At 44.5% G+C, this 21,226-nt stretch overlaps 3 protein-coding genes across 4 annotated transcripts; 2 read left to right on the plus strand and 1 right to left on the minus strand.

Moving 5' to 3' along the window:
- Positions 1-5,430, plus strand: tinf2 (TERF1 (TRF1)-interacting nuclear factor 2). The gene is made up of 10 exons (XM_084557244.1): positions 1-566; positions 830-1,032; positions 1,129-1,236; positions 2,357-2,452; positions 2,552-2,662; positions 2,808-2,931; positions 3,023-3,818; positions 4,217-4,275; positions 4,387-4,466; positions 4,930-5,430. Exons 1-10 carry the CDS (start codon positions 539-541, stop codon positions 5,047-5,049), a joined length of 1,725 nt encoding a protein of 574 aa, XP_084413370.1. The 5' UTR covers positions 1-538; the 3' UTR covers positions 5,050-5,430.
- Positions 5,431-5,881: 451 nt separating this feature from the next.
- dhrs4 (dehydrogenase/reductase (SDR family) member 4) lies at positions 5,882-10,835 on the minus strand. 2 transcript variants are annotated; one of them, XM_084544388.1, is made up of 9 exons: positions 10,769-10,835; positions 10,378-10,493; positions 10,021-10,198; positions 8,665-8,766; positions 8,502-8,572; positions 7,370-7,421; positions 6,971-7,105; positions 6,642-6,697; positions 5,882-6,548 (listed from the first exon to the last, which is right to left on the minus strand). In XM_084544388.1, exons 2-9 carry the CDS (start codon positions 10,488-10,490, stop codon positions 6,434-6,436), a joined length of 822 nt encoding a protein of 273 aa, XP_084400514.1. In that variant the 5' UTR covers positions 10,491-10,493; positions 10,769-10,835; the 3' UTR covers positions 5,882-6,433. The 2 variants fall into 2 exon arrangements, with proteins under 2 accessions (XP_084400514.1, XP_084400513.1); XM_084544387.1 differs by lacking the exon at positions 10,769-10,835 and having other exon boundaries at positions 10,378-10,690.
- A 471-nt stretch (positions 10,836-11,306) lies between these two features.
- On the plus strand, positions 11,307-21,090 carry efs (embryonal Fyn-associated substrate). Its single transcript, XM_084544376.1, has 8 exons — positions 11,307-11,410; positions 11,877-12,085; positions 12,856-14,187; positions 14,279-14,398; positions 16,760-17,695; positions 17,806-17,877; positions 18,696-18,953; positions 19,035-21,090. Exons 2-8 carry the CDS (start codon positions 12,074-12,076, stop codon positions 19,218-19,220), a joined length of 2,916 nt encoding a protein of 971 aa, XP_084400502.1. The 5' UTR covers positions 11,307-11,410; positions 11,877-12,073; the 3' UTR covers positions 19,221-21,090.
- The last annotated feature ends 136 nt before the right edge of the window (positions 21,091-21,226 follow it).

Raw genomic sequence — 21,226 nt, forward strand, 5'->3', positions numbered from 1 at the left:
TATTATTTCTCTGTCAAGTGAACTGTTTTTGTTTTTTTGTTCTTATTATTTTTTCTATGGGCTGAACTGTATTTTTTCTGCTCAACGGTGGCGGGCGACGTCTTTACGTCATATCCCGGAAATAATTTGGGGTGCGCTTGTTTGACATACTCCGGCACGCCTCTGCGCGGAGTTTCTTGCTTGAGCCGACGTTTTGCGTTCCCAACTGCCAAACGCCGCCAATTCGGCACATACCGGTTTAAGATCGAAGCAACTGCTACGATTGTTGTTGTCTCCGGGAAGGCGGGAGGATGAGAAGCAGAACTTATCATAGTAGTGTGCTATCATTGTTTACAGCGGTTGAACAATACAATATAGTCACTAACGATAAAAGAAAACAAACTCACCGGAGTTAGGAGACATATTCTCAACAGCAATTCACAAATAGTTTTGTCTACGTATGCTGTTACTTCCGCATCCGTTTTGAAGCTTACTTCTACGTACGTTTCTTAACTTTTGGTCAGCTACCCTCCTAAACATAGCTGACTGGTTCAGAGGAATGGCGACAAGAAAACCCAAGAAAACTGGTAAGTGATAATGAAATTCAACCTGGAAGTGAATGTTTTTATTATCGCACTGAAAAGGTTGATGTAGATTCAAGTTGCAGACAAGTAAATGTGTGCTTCTGCAGAGACATCAGTCACTTTGTTTGACAGGTGATTGGAAACTGCTGCACTTGCTTCACTGGTTGGGTTGTGGCCGGCGGTGCAACATGCAGACATTTGATCTAGATTAGTGGATTTGAACGTATCCAAGTAACTACTGTGTGTGGTTTTGTCCTCCTGCACAGATGCCAGCCTTCCCTTTGCTGCCCTCCAGCTCCTGGCCCCGCCTGTGCGTCTGGTGTCTGCAGCCCTCTGGAAAGTGCTGAAGAAGAGGGATGTGATGCAGTACGGGGTCGTGGAGGAGTTTGTGACGTCGGCCTGCGAGTCTGTGCCCGGGCTGCTCACCGTGAGACACCAGGGCAAGCTGGCACTGGGCCTGAGAGGACGGGTGAGTGTGACAGCAGAGGAGGAATCGTGACGCCCCTCTCTTTAATGCCACCCCTCCATGTCTGAGGCAGCGTGTGATTGTTCAACTCATTTTCAGCTGATCTTGGAGCTGTGCCGTCAGCGGTCTGACGTGAAGGCAATTGAGACGCACCTGGAGAGGATCCGTGCTCCTGCTGCCCCTTCGTCCTCGTCTGCCCCTACAGCGGTAAATTCGAGTTCAGAAAGATTCTTTTTGTCTATATTATGACGTAAGCCACATATCTTTTATGCTTATTGTTGTTTTGGTTCATCTCCATTAGCACAAATAAGGCACTTTGGATATCAGAGGATTAAACAGCAATAGTTTTTGCATGTTCTCCCTGTGTCTGCGTGGGTTCTCTCCAGGTACTCCAGCTTCCTCCCACAGTCCAAAGACATGCTCATTAGGTTCATTGGTGATTCTAAATTGACCGTAGTTGTGCATGTGAGCGTGAATGGTTGTTTGCTGACCTGTGATACACTGGTGACCTGTCCAGGGTGTACCACGCCTCTTGTTCACCCACAGCTGGGATACAGATACGGCTGCAGATACAGATCATTCATTTTGAGGTAGATAGATAGAGACTTTATTTATCTTGTGGGAAAAGTATCTTATACAGCGATATGGGTTACATATAGGGGATGGTATTGGAGCTAGCAGTGGGAGCTCTCTGGTCTTTGCTGGAAAAGCCGAGTAATGCATTTGGTATGATTGTTAATCATTCACACATTTTGTCTTAAACATTCAGTTTCAAGAAATTGCACACCTAAACTGTGACGCAAATAACAATATTTGAGATGTTTTATGACACTGCAGTTGTCAAAATCACAAGGTGGATGTATTATAACATTATGGTCATACCCACTGGTCAAGTCAATGACACAGATTATCTGGTTATCATAGCGTCTGCCGGTGGGTGGGATATATTGGGCAGCAAGTGAACATTTTTGCCTCAAAGAAGATAAATCCACTTTGACGAGAGACTGATTTTGATGACTAGACAGCTGGGTCAGAGCATCTCCAGAACCGCAGCTCTTGGGGAGTGTTCCTGGTCTTCCATTATTAGTGACTAACTAAGGTAGGAAAAGCAGTGAGCCTGAGACAGGGTCATGGATAGCAAAGGTTTGTTGGTGCACGTAGGGAGCAAAGGGCGGTCTGATCCAACAGTCAAGCTACAAACTTTTTATGTTGTGGCTGATTGGTTTTTGTTAGTTGACCTAGCAAAGGCCTGATTGGTTTTCTCTGTAAGATGGTTTTCTAGGCTTTTGTATAGCAAGAGTGTAACATTTTCCATTTTGTCTTCTAGAGGAAGGACGTCAAAATTCTGAGAGCAGTAGAAAATTTCCGTTCTGTGATTCAGACGTTGCTGACAGAACCGGCAGAGAAAGAATGCTTTTTTAAGGTGAGGAGCTCGGCACCAGCCGTTAATAACTTGTACTCTCATGTACGCAGGCATGCAATAGACATGAGTTTTTATTCTGTTCTTCTGTTCTTCTAACAGGAAGTGTTTCCTGTGGATTACGGCCCAAAATTTGACCAGGAGCTGGAGAAGCTGCTGTGGGAGTTTTTGATTCGACTGGATCAGTTGCTTCCGGTTCCCAACCTGGCTCAGGTGGAGAGTTATTTTGACATATGATACACATATGTTGTTGCTCTTATCACTGCTTCGATACAGTTTCTATACTTACACACTTTCAGGAACACAAAAATGCATGACATTTAAATGAAACTTTTTAAAAGAAATAATTATCCTTCAGACTGTGACCTGGCTCTGTGATGCCCCCACTGTCCTGGAGGAGTGTGCACGTGCAGCCACCCAACCCCAGCTCCTCGACATTTTACTTGAGCATCAAGCCTGTCTAGGCCATCTGGAATCAGCAGGTTAAACACGATAACGTTGTCAGCGAATCCTTGGGGCCAAATTCCTAATAATTCCAGTCATCCATATTGTTGTTCTTCTTTGTATTTACAGCATCTCTTCCTCCAAACATGGGAGACTCCATCCTGGCTTCTCTGTCTCTGCCGCCTTCTGGAAGAGTGCCCTCAAATCATCCAACGGGTGGCGCACAACCAAGAGACAAGACGCCATTCATTAAACCTGTCATTGGACTCATATCTAATGCAGACGTACCGGCCATGGTGTCTGCCAGCAAAAGGATGCTGCCAGGTGATGAGCCTGCCAGTTTAAAAGATGCAACACATAAGCAACTGGACCCAAAGCTGCACTTGAAATCAGCTAAACCCAAAGATGATGGAGGGAAAGATAGTGAAGAAGAGAAGAACTCGTCAGTTCGAAGCACTAGCATAAAACGCAAGCAACCTGACAAAAGAGAAAGCGAATCCGATGACGGGGAAGAGGACGTTTTCAGTGCGACCAGATGTCAGAAAAAGAGGATAAGCGGGAACAGGCAGAGCAAAGGCGACCAGACAATGGACAAGAGTGAAGGAGATGAGGTAAAAACTGTCAGAAATGACTGTAAAAAAGATGAACTATTAACCTATATGAACTTGCTGGGTGTCAAAACGCTACCTGAAGATCCGTCCATTCGATCCATTGTTGCCTCTTGTCTGAGGAACCAACCTAGAGTTGTTATCAAAAATCTGTCAGCGGCTTCCGTCAGTGCCAGCATGAGTGGCAGAGGAGGAAAATCCGCACATAAGGAGCGACAGAACCAGAGGAGGAAGTCGCAAGTCAAGGCCGCCGCACATAAGCAAACAAGCAGCCGTCCAGCCCCTGACTCAGAGCTCCCCGGCTTGGACGATAAAGAGTAAGAGACATGGGACATGGGAATTTATGTTCCAAGCACTTAAAAAATATATTATGTGATTAGGATTTGGCCCATTAGCTTTTCCACACGTGTGCTCTAGATCCGTGTGAATAATATCCAGATCCATATTGTGTTGACATTAGTTCATTTTAATGTTCCAACTTTACAATAAACCAAATATGTGTTGGTTAAAAGTGTCTGGTTTCATTTGTTTTTTTGTCTCTGAGAGATAGAGATTTAAATATGTGTATATATACCCTGTATTTTCTTACAGAAGAGAAAGCTCTTCATCATTTAGCTTAATTCATAAATGCACGTTGCAAAGCAGATCAGTAGCAGCTTAGTTTGTGTATAGATTTACCAGCTACTGACACATCAGTTTTGCCTTTGCTCGACAGAAACCATCCCGTGTCACCGAGTGCGAGCAGCTCTTCCTCTCAGCAGCGGCATAATACAGGTGACTTATCCAGTCGAGTCAAGCTAACGCAGTTTAAAGGAACCAAAACAAAAGCAACGGAGAAAGGCCCTGCACGGGTTTTAATTTAACTATGTCTTCTTTTGTGTTCAGAGACGATGGCGCTAGCAGGAGGGGAAGATGACTACGTAGCAGATTCTGAGGATGAGGCGACGAAGAACTTCAAAGTCAGAGTATGTATGACACATATAAACAGCCCCTTTTAAACTACAGTCAATTTTAAAGGGATAGCTCTGTCTGAAGTGGGGCTTTATGAGTTGCAGTCGGTGTAATAGCTACAGTAGACATCTGCCATCTTTTGCAGAAGCAGCACAGAATCCAAGCAGTCAACTGCAAAAAAAAATCAGTTTGGGCGTACTCTATATTTAGAATATTGTCACTGTAATTAGTGTAGAATTACTGTTTTTGTCAATGGAGTCTGGTGTCTTTGAAGAAAGTAGGAAAAAATGTCTTTAGTCCCTGCTCAAAGAGGCTGTCTGTCGTTAAAGCAGTGATAATGTTGTAAATAAAGTGTACACTTAAACTGATATTGATTCTTAGTTGGCTAAAAAAATGGATAAATGGATAAGACTCATTTAAATCCTTTAAAACTTAGTCGTGTCCCCTGAATTTGGTCTCTGACTCTGTCTCCCCCAGCTGTTTATGAAGCGCTACTGCAAGACCAAACACGGCACATTCGTTCCCACTCTGAGGGAGTTCTTGAAACCCGGGGTGCCCCGACGCGACTTGTTGTCGGCCGGCAGTAAACGCAGGTGATGAGATGGACTTCCAGTGCCTCATCTGGTTTTGGATTCCAGAATTTTTTATTTTTTTTTATTGCTTTTTGATCAGTTGTATCGACAGAAAACTTAGCAGCTGTCTAGAAAGCACCAGCCTGTGCAGCAGCTAGACCTTTATAATAATCTTTTATTTTATCTTGTACTGTAGCAGAATCATTTAAACTTGAACAAGTCGTTTGTCATCGTGGAAATGCCACCAATTATGGGCACTTTTATGCAATTATGTGGTTTTTTTTGTTTCCTTTTTTATATAGATACTGAATTATCTCCATTAAAAATAAAGTAACTTGTGTAAGTATTTTAATGTAATATTCTCAGTTAATAAAGTTTTTGACATTGCAGTCATATTTTGTATGAGGAAAAAGGTGTCACCTACTCATTATTTTACATTTTACTCATTTTTTTAGAGTCTCACAGGATCATGACGATTTAACTAGTGCAGTCTGCCTGATAGTATTAGTTCCACGGCCAGATATGTCGGCATATATACACAAAAACACACTTCCTGAATGCAAATAGTCCCATTTATTTAGAAACTGAATATGTGGTTTTCTCATTAAGACTGAAGATACAACTGTCATACTATTCAGGCATCTCTGGGTTGTGGTGTGTTATTTAGCATGAGCCTATAAAAAAAACAAAAAAAATAATCATCCTTAAATCAAAATGTAGCGCTTGGGCAATAAACGCACCATTCAAATGGTGAAGCATGGCGGTGCCAGCATCAGGCTGTTAGGATGCTTCTTGCTGGCAGGCCCTGGACAGCTTGTAAAAGCAGAGGGTGAAATGAATGCAGCAAGAGACAGGAAACTCCTGGTTTACAATCTCTTAGAAGAAGGTTCATTCAAACATGTTGAGTGTTCTGGGGAGGCTGAGTCAAATGCAAAGCTTGAATCCAGAAAACAGCTGACAGTTTTGGAAAGAAGAATAGGGTAACGTTGCAGTGTCCAGATGTGCAAGCATGATCGGGACCAAGCTACAGAAAGTAAATCTTTTGTAAAAATATAAATAATAATAATAATAATAATAATTATATTGACCACGATTCCATTAAAAGCAATAAAAAGGGAAAACATCAAAGGAATGGAATACTTGCTTAATTTATAGGCACTGTATATATTCATGTCTTTATTAGAAATGTCTACAGACAAATTCAAAGAACAAATTCAACTTACAACAGTCCTCAAAATTACAGAAGGTAATTCAAAGGCTTAGATTGGTGTATTATTGTAGCTCTCATACAAGCTATGTTCAGGCTTTGCTGTGCCAGTGTACAGAGAAACGCTGGAAGCAGTCAAAGAATCAAAAACCTACACAGACACACAGTTTAGTGCAAATCAGCCGCGCTGCTAAGTGGACTTTCAGAGTCGACAGTTTATCCCTCCGGTCACGGTGATGGTCTCTCCTGTGATGTAGGACGCCTCTTCCGAGCACAAGAACGCGATCACTCCTCCGATCTCCTCTGGCTCTCCAATTCTGAAAGACAAATGTAAATGTCCCCGCATTCGTACATTATTCAGCGGAACATTAGTACGTTAGCAACAAGTTTGGTGCCTGTGTGAATGTCACCTTTTAATGCTGAGCTGCTTTTTGAACTCTTCCACGACGTCTTCGTTTTGCCATAACTGGGACAAAAAACAAAGAATTTAACAAAAGACATGACTCCAGTGAAAGGTGGCAGGAAAAAAAAACTCCATTTGCATATACAGGAATTAACCCTTTGTTGGCCTTCTGGTTGTTCTGTGAATTGGACCCCTGCGTAGCTATTGTTTGTCTAACCTAGCAACTGTAACATAAGGGGACGGTGCTTGATGAAGGGTAGGAGCTCGCTGGTAGGTGGTCTGCACACAAATTAGAAAGGACAACAAAGGGTCAAATGAGTGCGTTTGTCTCCTCACCGCAGAGCTGAAGCGGGTCTTGATGATTCCAGGGGCCACGCAGTTAACTCTTATGTTACTCTGAGCCAGCTCCGGGGCCAGCGCTCGGGTCAGACCCAGCAAGGCGGTCTTGCTCACGCTGTACGGACCCAAAGCCTGCAGAGACGGTGCACGGGAAACATTACACAAACAGTTCTTCGTCTTCTTTTGACTTAAAATCTAGCTTGGAATTTAATCATTCGCATCGGCTTTACTTGCTGTTTAGAGCTAATTATTGTAGGCATTTAGCTCAAGTAAAGACACAAAGTATCACCCAAACACATTAATCATGTAAGTACATTTTTAAACTAAACAGATATCCCAAATATTTCATATAAACATTTATTAAATATATGATTTACATATATATAGTGACCTGACCTGCATTGGTTGGTATCCAGCCACAGATGAGACAATAACTACATTTCCCCCTCTGAAAGAAAAATGCAGACACATCAGAACAGTTGTTACGACCCGGCTCGTGGCCACGAGCTAAGTCATGCAACAAATGCAGACTCGTCCATGGAACTGAACCCAGGACATCCTGCAACTGAAACGAGAACCCTACCCCGAGACCTCCTGAGGACTGACGTTGTGCACTTTTATCCGTCTAGCTGTCTTGTCATGCAGTGTATTTAAATAAACCCTTTATTTTTGTAGCTATAATGTCTGGTCTCTACTTTGCTGTCCACTAGGTTACCAGCCGGGTTGTAACATACACCGATCAGCCATAACATTATGACCATTATGATCATAATCACTGGTCAGTTGTACAGTATAACTCTTATTATCTTGTTACCATGGCACCTGTCAGTGGGTGGGTAGATCCGGCAGCAAGTACACATTTTGTTCTCAGAGTTGATGTTTGAAGCAGAATAAATTAAAAAGTGGAAGGAGCCACATGGCCCATTTGAGCCACTTTCACAAGGACCAAATTATGACGGCTAGACCAGTGGGTGAGAGTATTTCCAAAACTGCAGTTCCTATTGGGGGTTACTTACTAGTCTGCAGTGATCAGTACCTATCAAAAGGTGGTCCAAGGAGGAAAAAGTAATGAACCAGCAACAGGGTCATGAGTGGCCAAGACCCAGTGACGCATGTGGCGACCAAAGGACGGTCTGATCCAACAGATGAGCTTCTGTCCACTGCTGAATGTGCCAACAATGGGCGCTGAACAAAAGAGCGCCACTGACATTGGGGTATGCTCGGTCTGCATTCAGAAGTCAACCTAACATCCACATAAACACCAGGATCCAGGTTTCAACATTACATAGTAATGAGATCATTATGATCATTATGATATGATCATGAAGGCACTGGTTTCTGCAAAGCAAAGAACCAGATGTTGAGTGCTGTGTGTCATCTGTCAAGAATGTTTTGTATGGAGAAAAAAAACAAAAGGTAACATAATAATTCATGGTGGGTTTTAATGTTGTGGCTGTTCGATGTAATCTGTCCTTTAAATCTTGCTGAGCCCGCTCGTTACAAATACAGTTACATGCAGTACACTCACCCCCTCTTTTCCATATGAGGCACCACCAACTTGGTCATGAGGAAGGAGCCTTTTACATTCACGCTCAGGATCTAGAAAGAAACGCAGAAACATCCATCGCTGAACTGATCCCCTAAATGATCCCGTGTTGAAATAAAAGAAAGGTGGAAAGCAATGTGTGTACCTTGTCCCAGACGTCCTCTGTGGAGTCCATGATGTTTCCAAAGAAAGGGTTGACCGCTGCGTTGGACACCAGGATATCGATGCCCCCGCACTGATCCACAGTCTGTTCAAAACACACACAGGATCTGTGAGTTACGTTGCTGCAAACTAAACACTGAAACACACTAGATCAAGACAAATAACGTAAATTAAAAAGTGAACCACTGACACATTTATAGATGGGATACAGTTGTTAAACTAAGTGGGATGTGTTTGAGTTATAAAGTTAAGCTACGAATGAGATCTCAGATGACTTGGAATCCAGATTTCTTGATATGCATGGAGCTGGAAACTACTGCACCGTGATCTGAAAGAGTAAATCTATAAACAGAGATGATTTTAAACCTCTCCCTAGATGTGGGCACTTAGCTGAGTCCAAAAGCACGACATAGAGGAGAAAATTAGGTCAAGAAGAAGCCTGGAGTAACAAGTAAAGGCTTTAATAAATCACTGGAACAGGGTTGGGATCTCTTTTCATGAGTCTACCATATGCAAATGTATGAATAGGCATTGTTTCCATGGCAGGACTCCATGGAAGAAGCCACTGGTCTCCAAAGAAAACATCACTGTGCGCCTGAGGTTTTCCAAAGAGCACTTTAGCACTCCACAAAACTACTGGGGAATATTTGTGGGCTGATGAAACTGTTGCATACCAACAAGAAAACATCATCCCCAAGGTGGTGGAAGGAGCCTGGAGAAATCATCAGACTGACCAGGAAGAAAAATAAATAAATCCTAATTTTATTGGGGTTGTTTAATGTCAGGGCAGGGTGGTTAAAATTAGGCAGAGGTTGAGTGACGCAGCAAGACCTAAATTACCCTAAACACAAGTCAAACTAATACAGACTTTACGACTTCAAACAAAGTACATCTGCATTTGGGAGTCAGAATCCGGGCCTGAACCCAACAGGGACGGTGTGGAATTACCGAAATAGAAGCGCGGTGGCTGCAGTGATGCACTTCTCCAACGTAGTGCAAGTTTCTGATCCGCAGCTACAGGAAATAGCTGAGGTTACTGCTGCCGTAAGAGGTTCAGACAGTTGTTCAGTCCAATTATGTACTCATTTTTCCATGAGCACTGTGAATGTTTACAGCGTTATAATGAAAGGGACCAAAGATTATAATTTCCTCATGAAAATTAGCTTAATGCAGAAGACCACATAGTTCCACAGGATTCTGTAGAAACCAATTGAAATTCTGGCATGACTGACACCCGCTACCAAGGTCCCATTGATGACCCTGATGAAAGTTGTTCCATACACTACCAGTGTTGCTGGAGTCTTGACCTTTCACATGATTCTTTTTTTTGCGGACTCACCATCTGAACCAGTTTTTCCCTGTCTTCTCCCTTGTCGACGTTACAGGTGGTTCCAGTCACTTGGATGCTCTGGCTCTTCAGTAAAGCCACAGCCTTGTCGACGTTGGCCTGCCGCCGGCTGCTCACCACCACATGGGCCCCTCTCTTGCCTAGAGCCTGAGCTGCAGCCAGACCAATTCTAAGGAGGTGAAGAGGACAAATGATCTCTATACTGGATTTCTATTACAGTTATTGTTCTCGTGAACTTAGCGCCGCATTGCATGCCTTACTGCGTCGATGACTGCAGTTTTCTTGATAACTGTTTGGTGTGTTTTAGGGCAGTACAAATGGTCAAGGGCTGGGTAATATCATCCTTACCCATCTGTGGAGGCAGTGACTATGGCTACCTTCCCTGCAAGACTGCTTTGAGACATAGTTCTTTGTCCAGCAACAGGATTGGTCCTAAGGCACCTGAATACACTCCTCAACATTACCTGTGAACACAGAACAGTCACAGATGTGCTTATATCAAAACACTGGTTATGTAGGGCAAAGGTCACCTGGGCTCTATTAGCAGTGGATGAAGTTTGAGTAATAAAGAGTGGCTGAAGATTTTCACTTAACCTAATCATACACTTGTTGATCCATGGAGTAGCAACAATAACAGTAAGATACTTTGCAATTACAAATGCAATTCAAGCGTATGCTTACATGCTACATAGCATAAAGCGTTGCAGGTATTCAACGGTGATCGAGAACATTAGCTCACCCTGGAGTTCGAGCAAAGCTGAACACGGAGTTGCACAGACGCAGAATTTATGAAAAGAGTGAAGTCTTTTAGCTTGAACCTTGAACCGCGGACGATGATGTTGTGTCGCGGCAGTCACTATTTTCCGGGTAATGGTCCCGCTGTCAAAATAAAAGCCTTCAGTAGACCGTTGCGTAGATTTGGCTGTTTTGTAGCTCAATGTTTATTATAACAGTCTAGATAGTAGTTAACAGAATTAGAAGATTTGGTTTTGAACAGGAGTAGCAGCAGTGTTTAAGTAATAAGTGAACTTTTTCCAGCATTTGCCGGTTAGTTTTCTACTTTACGACGGAACTAAGACGTCCGTAAACGCAACCAGCAAGAGCTAGCCAATCACACAAGCGGTGTGTTCCAGGCGATTTCACAGTCGCCGGATGGGTCTAAAGGTAAGAGTCAACGTAAATCACGTCCATCCCGTGCTTTGTAGATCAGCGGAGCCGCTAAAACCATAGCTGAACCTCCGAGTAGGCGGAGACGATTTTGTTGTCATCGAAGATGATTGAACGCCGATGACCGCAGATTTTCACGCCTGAAAAGAAGTGATTTTACGTATCATAGACTGTACGTCTATGGGAAGTTTATGGACGATAAGAAAAAAGCAGGGTGATTATTTTGTATTGACGACCTTGAGGGTTAACGTTTGACGTTGAAGGGTTCGGGTTTAGGTGTTTTATCGGTCGGTGCCATTGTTGTTTTGAACTGAACGTTAGCAGCGAAGGGCGACGTAGTTACCGTTAGCTAGCTGGTTGGCTAGCGTTACTAGCTAGGCCGCTACAGCACGCCTCACTCTGCTTAGCATTTACTTAAACGAACTATTATTTTAAGCTGGCAGCAGTACAAACATGTATGAAACACATTTCCATTGTGGTTGCTCACTGTTCATCCATGTTTGACGCTAGGCTAACGTTAGCTTTCGAGTTGGTTGCTTTTAACGTATCTTTTTTTGGGCGTGGAAATCCCAGACAGGTGTTGCCTTCACGAGCCTACCTTTCATTTCTAACGTGTCCCGCGTGAGTTGAGGTTCACCAGTGTCACTGTGAATGACGAGCATTTTTTACGTGGGTTACAGGATCCTTGTGAAGACGGGGACTAACAGGCACCCAGACCTTGAAATGCGTCCTGCCCAGAGACAGCTGTGCTCCGGCACCGTCTCCCTCCGACGAGCGACGCTTTCGTGAGAACAGCAGCAAATCTCGATGGCTGACCCGACTGGTCGGGACACTTGAGTTATAGTTTCTCAGAGACATAACTGGTAACATTGCAACGATGTCTGTCTCGGTGAGTACAGTATCTGTCTCTTTGTATGAATTAAATTCAAATATAATCTCACGGTGCTATCGCAGTTGTGGTTAAATGTGATCAAAACGATTTAAAAAAAAAAAAAAAGAGTTTTTATTTCCTTTTGTACACCATTAGTGTGTTTTATTATGATACACATTTGCCTCCATTACTGTTCTAAGGGGTCCCACATGGTTCAGCGGAGGCTAGCTATCCCCAGGGGGTTGGTTTAGAAAATGAAAGGGGGCCTGACTCTCTGGCTTTGGGTTGGCAATTAAACCCTAAACTGCGAGGGACAGATGTGCCTCTCATCCCCTCCCCCTCCCTCTCATGCCACTCATTACCATTAAGCCCTTGTGTCCATTTGATCATTGATCCTCCCCGACTGTGCCCCTCTTTCTCTCTTCCTTCATGGTTACTGACACAGCTGTGAATTCAGATTTAGTCGGGATGCTAGTTTTTGCGTTTTGCATCCTCCTCCTCCTGTCCCTCTCACACGCACATTTTTACGAGATCTTCCCTATTCACTCCTATTCACTCTCCATTCAGCAGCTCTGCACAATCAGCCTTTCTATGCTCCTGACTGGGCACGGGCATGTCAATGTACTTGTTTGTTTGTGGTGTGCAGATGTGAGACCCAGTCGCGTGTGACTTTTAAGCTGTTTATTAAAACCTGCTTTCATGAGGCTATTTGGTGATTTGGTGTGTAATTTTCTGAATGGGTGGGTCCGTGTTTTTGATTTCCACTCTTTTATCCTCCTCAATCCCAGACGGTATTGGCAAAGGCGCTGTTTGACAACGCGGCAGAGAGCCCAGAGGAGCTTGCTTTCCGGAAGGGTGACATCCTGATGGTTCTTGAGCAGGAGCAGAGTGGCGGGCAGGGCTGGTGGCTCTGCTCCCTGCACGGCAGACAAGGCATCGCCCCAGCCAACCGCCTCCGGCTCCTCCAGACCGCCCCGCCCCCTGGCTCAGACCCCCGTCATGGCTCCAACGAAGACTCCGTTTACCTTTCGCCTGGTTCCCCGCTGTCCCGAACTGCTATCAGCAGTAGTACAGATGACATAGATGGAGTGTATCGCACCCCGCCGGTCGCCGGTGAGGGACGTGGGGGTGCCACAAGGCCTGGCGAGCTGCGCAGAGTTGAGGGTGGGCGGCCGCGCTCGCACTCTAGTTCTGGCACCCGGCCCAGACCTGACTGGGATATTGCTGTGGCCGGCCGTCCACGTTCACCCTCCCTGAGGGGACGAGGCACAGAAGTCACAGGGACAGTTTATCAGACTCCAGTAAGCCCCATGCTTTCAGCAGGTCAGCATGCCAGGCAGCCTGGAGTTTTCATGGCGTCAGAGTCTGTGTACCTTTCTCCCAGTGGAGTGGCAAGGGCAGCTGATGAATCAGAGGACACTACATATCTTATTCCTAGAGAAACACTAACAACCGGACACTCAGATGACTGTTACTTAGTGCCCAAAGGTACACCGCTGGCAAGTGATGATGTTTACCAATCCCCAACAGGAGGAGCTGCTGCCAACGCTTTCTGCTCTAATGGTCCCTCTGTAATAAGTGGGACTCCTAGTACCCCCCAGTCTAAAGTATGTCAGGATACACCTGGGATGTACCAAACACCCACAGCTGTGGGAGCAAGCCTTCACAGGACACCAGCAACAGTCCTGGCCCACCAACACCCATCTCAGTTATCACCTGCTCAAGCATCTCCTCGACTCCTGCTGAAAGGTGTTCCGCCTAGCCCTGCTGTTGCCAGGGGAAAACCAGGGCTGGCCTCTCACCGGGGGTCCCCTTTGCTGATCAGAGCGGGGCAGGTCAGGGCTCCTGGATCACCAAATTTTCTCCGCAAACCTCCTCCACCAGCACCACCAGTGAGGGGTGTCACCAGGAAAGATGCACAAGCATCATCAGCTGACTCTAACTGTGTCTCCAAACCCAGTGCTCAGGTGACTTCTGCAAACCAGCATCAAGAAGGTGACAAACAGAGGGGAACCCCCCAGAGTAAGGAAGATAAGATGAGTAATGGCCTGGAGAAAAGCAGCAATGGAAAGAACAAAAAGGGAGAAAGTCAGGATTATGTAGAACCGGAGGATGAGCAGGTACGATGGATACACTGCTGTTTTAATGATTATACTGTCACTTAAAACACAAATCTGGATCAGTAATTTATTTCTAATCTTACCTTGGTAGGTGTATGATACCCCTCCCAGTGGCAGGTGGCAGCATCCTCTTCCATCTGCTCTCGGGAATGACGATAGCATCTATGACACCCCCCGCAGTGTCCCACCCCAAGCTGACTCTGAGTCAGAGGTAAATATAACTCCTAACCCTTGTTACTGTCCACATATGAAGGTGGAAAATTCAGCGTGCCCAACAGGTGATCAGAACAAGATTCTAATCGCACCAGATGGTCATTTAATCAGCAGACCAACCAACCAAGCTGACCCAGATACACACAATCCGTAATTTTCCATCGGAAGCTACAGAGACTTAAAATAAATCCTTTTTTTAGTTGTAGTGCTTTACATGCACATAATCCACTGTCAGAAGATAACTACAATAAACTGTATAAACAAACAAAACAAAACTGAAATGTGTTGGACAATAATTATTCAATTGATCCATTTCTTATCTATAGTTTTACATACAACATGAATGGATCCTGTGAGATGAGACTGAAATCCACAAATGATTGGTTATGCGGTCTCGTAGATGGTGTATGATGTTAGTAAGGATTAATAACTGTGCTTGAGTCTCATCACTAAGCCTCTAGGGCCTTTAAATGAGCTTCTTGGCGATCAGCTCTTCCCATGAGTCTTTTTGCCATGACATTGTGTCCCTAGGTGATTGATAAATGCCACTACGTCTCTAAAATTTAGCATTTTATAACGTTTTTATTCGGCCTACATGGCCATCGGATCACACGGCTACAAAATAGACCAGGTGGAGCCACAGCTGATGTGATCGGGTCCATAACTTGGACTTTCCCAATACTGGTCAGGCACCCAGTGTTCAGGTCATGGTCCTGTGGTTTGTTGATTTGGTAATCTAGCCGTCAGTTCACTGTGGTGCATTCCAACGTACTTTGACTTTCCCGTTTCACAGTCACACCGGATTTAAAACATGATCAACAATACTTTTGTATAACTTTCAGAGCTCTCGATGTTAATTTATTTATTATTTTATAACACCACCATAGCTTTGTAGCTCACTTCGCATGGCTCCTTTTCCTTCTCTGTGGCGTCCACCTTTGGACATATGTTGTATTGTTTCTCCATCTTCTCTTTTCATTGTAGAGTACTATAAGATCCCCTGGATAGACCTGTCTGTTGATGTGAATGTCTGGAAAGGTCTCAACAGACATTGAATTAATTGTCCTCTAACAGCCTGAGAAGACAATCAGTAGTGAGCAACATTTTGCGAACTTTGGCACTAGCTCGCCATAGCCAGACTATTCTTATCAGAATGTGAGTTTGGTAACACTCCATTGGGATTTCGTTATACGGGGCGTTTCAATTGATACAGAGAAAAAAAAATCCTTCTGTGTGCATTTGAATTGATTAGTGACGTTGAACAGTTTAAGACACTTTCAACAAGTGTTTTGATCACTGCTAACTGTTCATCCTTGAAAGTTATTTGGCTGTCAACAGACGCAACATCTTGCTACAGACGATGATTGGCCAGGCAGATCTTTGAAGGAGCATAGTCCTTTCACAACAGAGGGGCTGCAGACCAACTGTCTGCCACACTAGATTTGCATGCAGTGAAGTTAGTTGGGCTTCCAGGCTACACCTCTGCCAGATATGCTAACTGTGTAGGTAGCAATAGGTTAATATTTTGGGGGAAAATTGTAGATGTAAAATTCATTCATTCATCTTTCTATTTGCTGCATGTCCAGTCAATAAACCATTAGTATTTTACGACTTCTAGAAGCTACTAGAAAGGTGACTTAATAAAACAAGCACTTCTTCTGCTTAAGGTCCCCTCCCACTTATGAACTAAGCCATGACCTGCTGTATATAAACATCACATCATTCATAATGATTCATATAATTCCCATGTCAGTAATTATTTGTTAAGAATTAGCTGGAAACTGTGGGAAACTACTTGGTTAAATTCATGTCTGCACAAGTGACACAAGCGATTCATGAACAAGAGATGACTATCAAATACCCTTCCACCATTTCTTCCCACATTCCACTATTGGTCTGTCTCCCTGCCCCCCCTCCAAGGCGAGGCCACACCTGTCTGTGTCTGCTGCGGGAGCCTGTCTATCCAGTCCAAATGCGACTTCTATTTTCTCCCAGGCACACCCATCTGTCAGGGCCATGCCAAGGGCCTAACACCACCACCACTACCCTGCTCCCTGAGGTCTCCCCTTTAATGTTAACTTGGAAATGTGAGCCAGCTGTTGGATTATTTTTTCCTCATGGCGTTACTGCAGTAACTCTATGTGGGCTGCAGATGAGCTGCTTTAACGCTGTGATGTTAATGGTTGGAAATGTGTCGCCTACTGGTGGTCAGTAACTGGTTTGTGTATCCTCTACACTCACAGGGCAGTATTTTATTTTGGAATCAGTCGACCTCAACTTCATTCCTGCTACCTCATCAACAGGACTAATGCCAATGCACACAATTAACAAACATCTGCTGTCTTCTGTCTTCTTCTAGGTCTACGATGTCCCAAGCAGTCTGAACATGTCCACTTCAGATGTCCAGGCTGATGAAGTTGATGAGGAAGTCTACAGTGTTCCTACTCTTCCAGGGGTTCCTCTGGGACCGGGAGAGTCCACCGGCAGCCTCTCTAAGGAGGAAGTCTCTCAGATTGGACAGGTCTGCTACGTCCCTGGGTCTGAAAAGAGGGCCAGCAGTGGAGATCATAACCAAGACTCGCCTGACTGTGGCATCTATGACATGCCGGCTCTGACCATCGAAATCCTTCCTCATTCCTCGTCATCCTCCTCCACCTCTACTCGCCGCCTCTCTGTCTCTAGTAACGGTTCCGGCGACGTGCAATGGCGAGCCTCGCTTTCCAGCCTCGTCCACTCGGTACTGAGCACGGCCTCCTGCTCGGCCTCCACTCTGTCGTCACGGGACCTGGCTACCTCATTGGCTGAAATACTGTCCACCTGGAAGGCCAGTCATTCAGGCGATCCTCCACCGCCTCTTCAGCAGGCCTGGGCTCGTCTGTCAGACCTGCTTCCGGCATTGTCCGCCATCGGTAATGCTCCTCCCACTGAAGGGCTCTTGACGCTTGTCCAACGCTCTCTTGAGGAAAGCGCCCTCCTCTTGCAGGCTCAGGGTCGGCCTCGTCTACCTTCCCAAGAATCCCTGTCGCGCAGGCCCTTGCCGGCGCTCCCACTGCCCGATGGGAAGTCATCTGGAGGTGGAATGGGCTCCCGGAAGGGCAGCTGGATCCAGGAGAGGCCTCTTCCCCCTACCCCTCAGCCTGCATTCCCCTTGACCTCGGCTCCATCCACTGTGACTGTCACGCTGGGCCCTGTTGATGGAGAAGACGACCCCAGCAATGAGTATGCTGGGATCGGCTTGACTCCAATCCCTGTCCCAGTCCCTACTGGAGACAGTGTTGGATATGTCAAGCTACAGGTCGGTTTTCACAAAACAAAAATGTTCTCGTGCTTGTTTTTAATCCTTCAACACATCTGTACCTTAGTACATTAGTTTAATGGGCACTAACTCGTCTCTCATCACACCAGGGTAAACCTGAGCCACTTCCTGAAGTCTTCACAGAGAACGGACAAACACATTGTATCACTGCAGAGCCGAGGGTGAGTCTTCTTTATTTTTGCCCCCACATACATAATCCCGTCTGTCACTCTGCAGGCTCTGAGAGAATGTTTTCTAGCACGACAGCACAGTAACACAGATAAGTCATTGATTCAGTGTGTGTACAGTGTGCTGTTTGCCATTGTGCACTGTGACTCATTAATCCAGTTTACAGCAGTGTGTTGCTTCAATGCGACCTAACATCACGTTGCTTAATACCACGTTCAACAATGTTGATTTTTTTTGTCTCGTGAACTCACGCTGTCATGATTCATAGTGTGACGCTTTGGCTTTTGTTTATTTGCCTTTCCGAGAACCCAACTTCAGTTGAAGACCTGCCGCCAAACACGTTATGTCTTAAGTCAGTTCTGTTGCGTCAGCTTGAGGTCACGTCTTTTTGTTACTCTGTCTGCATTTTTCCTGCTCCTTGCTAGCTCCCTTTGTTGCGCCGTAGACGAGCAACAAGAGGTCACTTGTAAAGCTCAACAGTCTTGCCATACATAGGAATGGAGGCTGCTGGACAATAAGTGACAGAAGAGCACAGTCATTCTTTCAGCAGCGGCCCTTTTTGATGTATACTTTACGCATTCGTGTGTCTGTGACCTCGTGTCTGACTTTCTCTTTCCAGCTACTCAAACGTGAGGAGTTGTTGATTTTCTTTGCTGTATGTGATAGAAGGTATCTTGGACTCTAGGTCATTATGATGGACGGTTTTCACTAATGTATTTATGGTTTATAGACTTGGTGTCTAATCAAGCTGATAGCAGTTATAATTAAATTAGTTTTTAGAGGCTTAAGGCTTTTCTCTTCCCTCGTACAGTTGACTCCATCCCCTCCTCTGCCGGTGGCGCTCTCCCTTGAAGACTCGGAGCTGCTTTCCTTTTACTCATCTCAAAGCCTCGCCCACCTCTCCTGCCTGGGCGACGCCATCGACGTGCTCTACACCAGCGTGCAGGGGAACCAGCCGCCTCGCATCTTTGTCGCCAGGGGAAAGAGTCTCATTGTGACGGCACACAAACTGGTGTTCATTGGTGATACGCTCTCCCGTCTTCTCATGTCTCCTGACCTCCGGGCCAAAGTACGCATTAAAGCTCTAAAACTATGTAGTTCTAAAAATGTAGCATGGACAATGAGATAAAAGTTTTTAATTCTATTTCAGATCACCACCTCGGGAGGCCGACTCTGCCAGTCCTTGAAGGCGGTCGTTGTGGCAACAAAGGGAGCTGCTCAAAACTACCCGTCGGTATCCGCCACACAGGAGATGGTGGACCGCGTGGCTGAGCTCTCGCAGCAAGCAGCTGGCTTCTCCACGCTGCTTCAGCGTCTTGCAGGAATATCTTCATGATGTTTCACACCGCTCACCCTAAAAACTTTGTCTACACTACACATATATTTTCTCTCTTTGAAATGCCTTATTTGTGGTTACGCCCTTTCTTTACCCTACGTTCAAATAGGATCCAAGTGGGCTAAGTGTTCAGCCTAACTGCAGCTGTTACTTTGCCGGGTTTAGACTGTGTGTGTGTGTGTGTCGGCTTGCCTTTGTTTATATACTGACCTTCTGTGCTTTGATGCCAGACACACTTTTTTTAAATGTTAAGTTATTGAATATTTGAAGCCCCTTTGTGGTTTGAGTGTCCGTGTGGACTGCTTATTTTTGGAGCTTTGCTTTCATATGCTTACAATATTTTTTCCCCTCACATGATAGCCAATTCTCCTTCCTTCCTCTATTTATTTAGCCACCCCTCCCCCGTTCCAGAAATAGAGCAGAAGGACGCCTTACATCCTGGTTCTGGCCCACTTTTTACTGTGATACCTGAAAGGCCTTTTGTGTTTATTATTCTGAAGCGGATGGAGCAGCATGTGGAGAGTTTTGAACTCATGGCAGAAATAGGGAGTGTGGCGTACTGTAGGAAGTTTCCCCGACCTCCATTCTCGATCCGTGCAAGTGCGTGTTGTTTTTGTGTCGTTTTCCCATTTCCACTAGAAAGCAAATAATACCTGCTGTATAGTCTGTAACTCAAAACACATTCTTTAGTTTACATTTGTGCAAGAAAAACAAAAGTCCTTTCTGTGGGAATGGAAGTGAATAATGATCGTCGGGTGAGAAATTGGCTAATCCTATCCTTTCCCACAGTCATGTGAAACCTGTTGACCCAGCTCACCTGTCTCCACAAGTCTTGTTACGATCTGCACCACGACTTTTCTCTTGTTTGCTCTTTATCTGCGTTTACATCTATATATGACCTTGCTGCAATGACGTATGGTTGAAACTATTACATGCAATATTAACCATATTGCTCATCACTAGTAAAAACACAGTCCACTTTTTGATACAAATGGGAGAATATTGCGTTTTAATTTCATCAAATATGCATACTATCCATCTCACACTACCACACATGTATTAATCTCTGACCTCTACCCATTTTCACTTAGGCGTCAGCAGGTAGCATGTTCCTCTGTGCACAAACAGCTCATTAACATTTTAATTGTTGCATATAGTAAACTGAAAGTTCAGGTTTAACATATTTACACTTAGTGTAAATATGATAAGACACTACATCTTTGTGTAAACGCATGGCCAGCTTCGTCCTGGGGGAAAGAGTAAGAATAGAAGTGTTGGATCTATCTTTGTATTGTCAATCATTTTACTCAACTTGATTTTTGTGTTTTATTTTTCCAGTTCAAATCAGTGTAATCATGGCATTTCATAATCGTTTCCTTATGTGTGTGTTTCAGTTGTTTTTCGAGGTAATCTGTAGCTTTCTGCTTTAACATTTTCTTTGCTGCAGGGCCACCTTGTGGAGGTTTGAAGTATTACCTAATGAGTACCTGCTCTCAGTACAGGCTCTGTGTATGTAAGAGTGCCTGATCGGCAACCTTTAGATATATATTTATTATTGTCAATGTTTATGTTGTTTGCTTTCCCTTTTGCATGGCTTTAATTTCCTTACATTTTATATATGCACATCCTTCACACGAGTGATTTGAAATGAACAAAGGCTGTGTTTTATTTTGTACAGGGATTTTTTTTTCTACACTATGTGAGCTCCTGAGAGTCTGTTATCCATATATGCTGACAAATAGAAGTGGATCTTGGACTTTCCTCTTTCAGTAATAACAGACCTAACCCCTCTTGTTACTTTGAACACTACATTTGATGTCGGTCTTGTGTTCCCATTCAAAATGCACAAATACATCTTTTGCAATTAAGCAAACGCGTTTGTATTATTCATTAAATTATGTGTCTGTCTGAAATGTTATTTATTATAATCTGCAGGATATTTCTATTAACCAGGCCAATAATAGTTGGTCAGCAAATATAGTTTGACTATCGAAAGTCCCAATAAA

The sequence above is a fragment of the Chelon labrosus genome, assembly GCF_963514085.1.
Source record: "Chelon labrosus genome assembly, chromosome: 1".
NCBI lineage: Eukaryota > Metazoa > Chordata > Actinopteri > Mugiliformes > Mugilidae > Chelon > Chelon labrosus.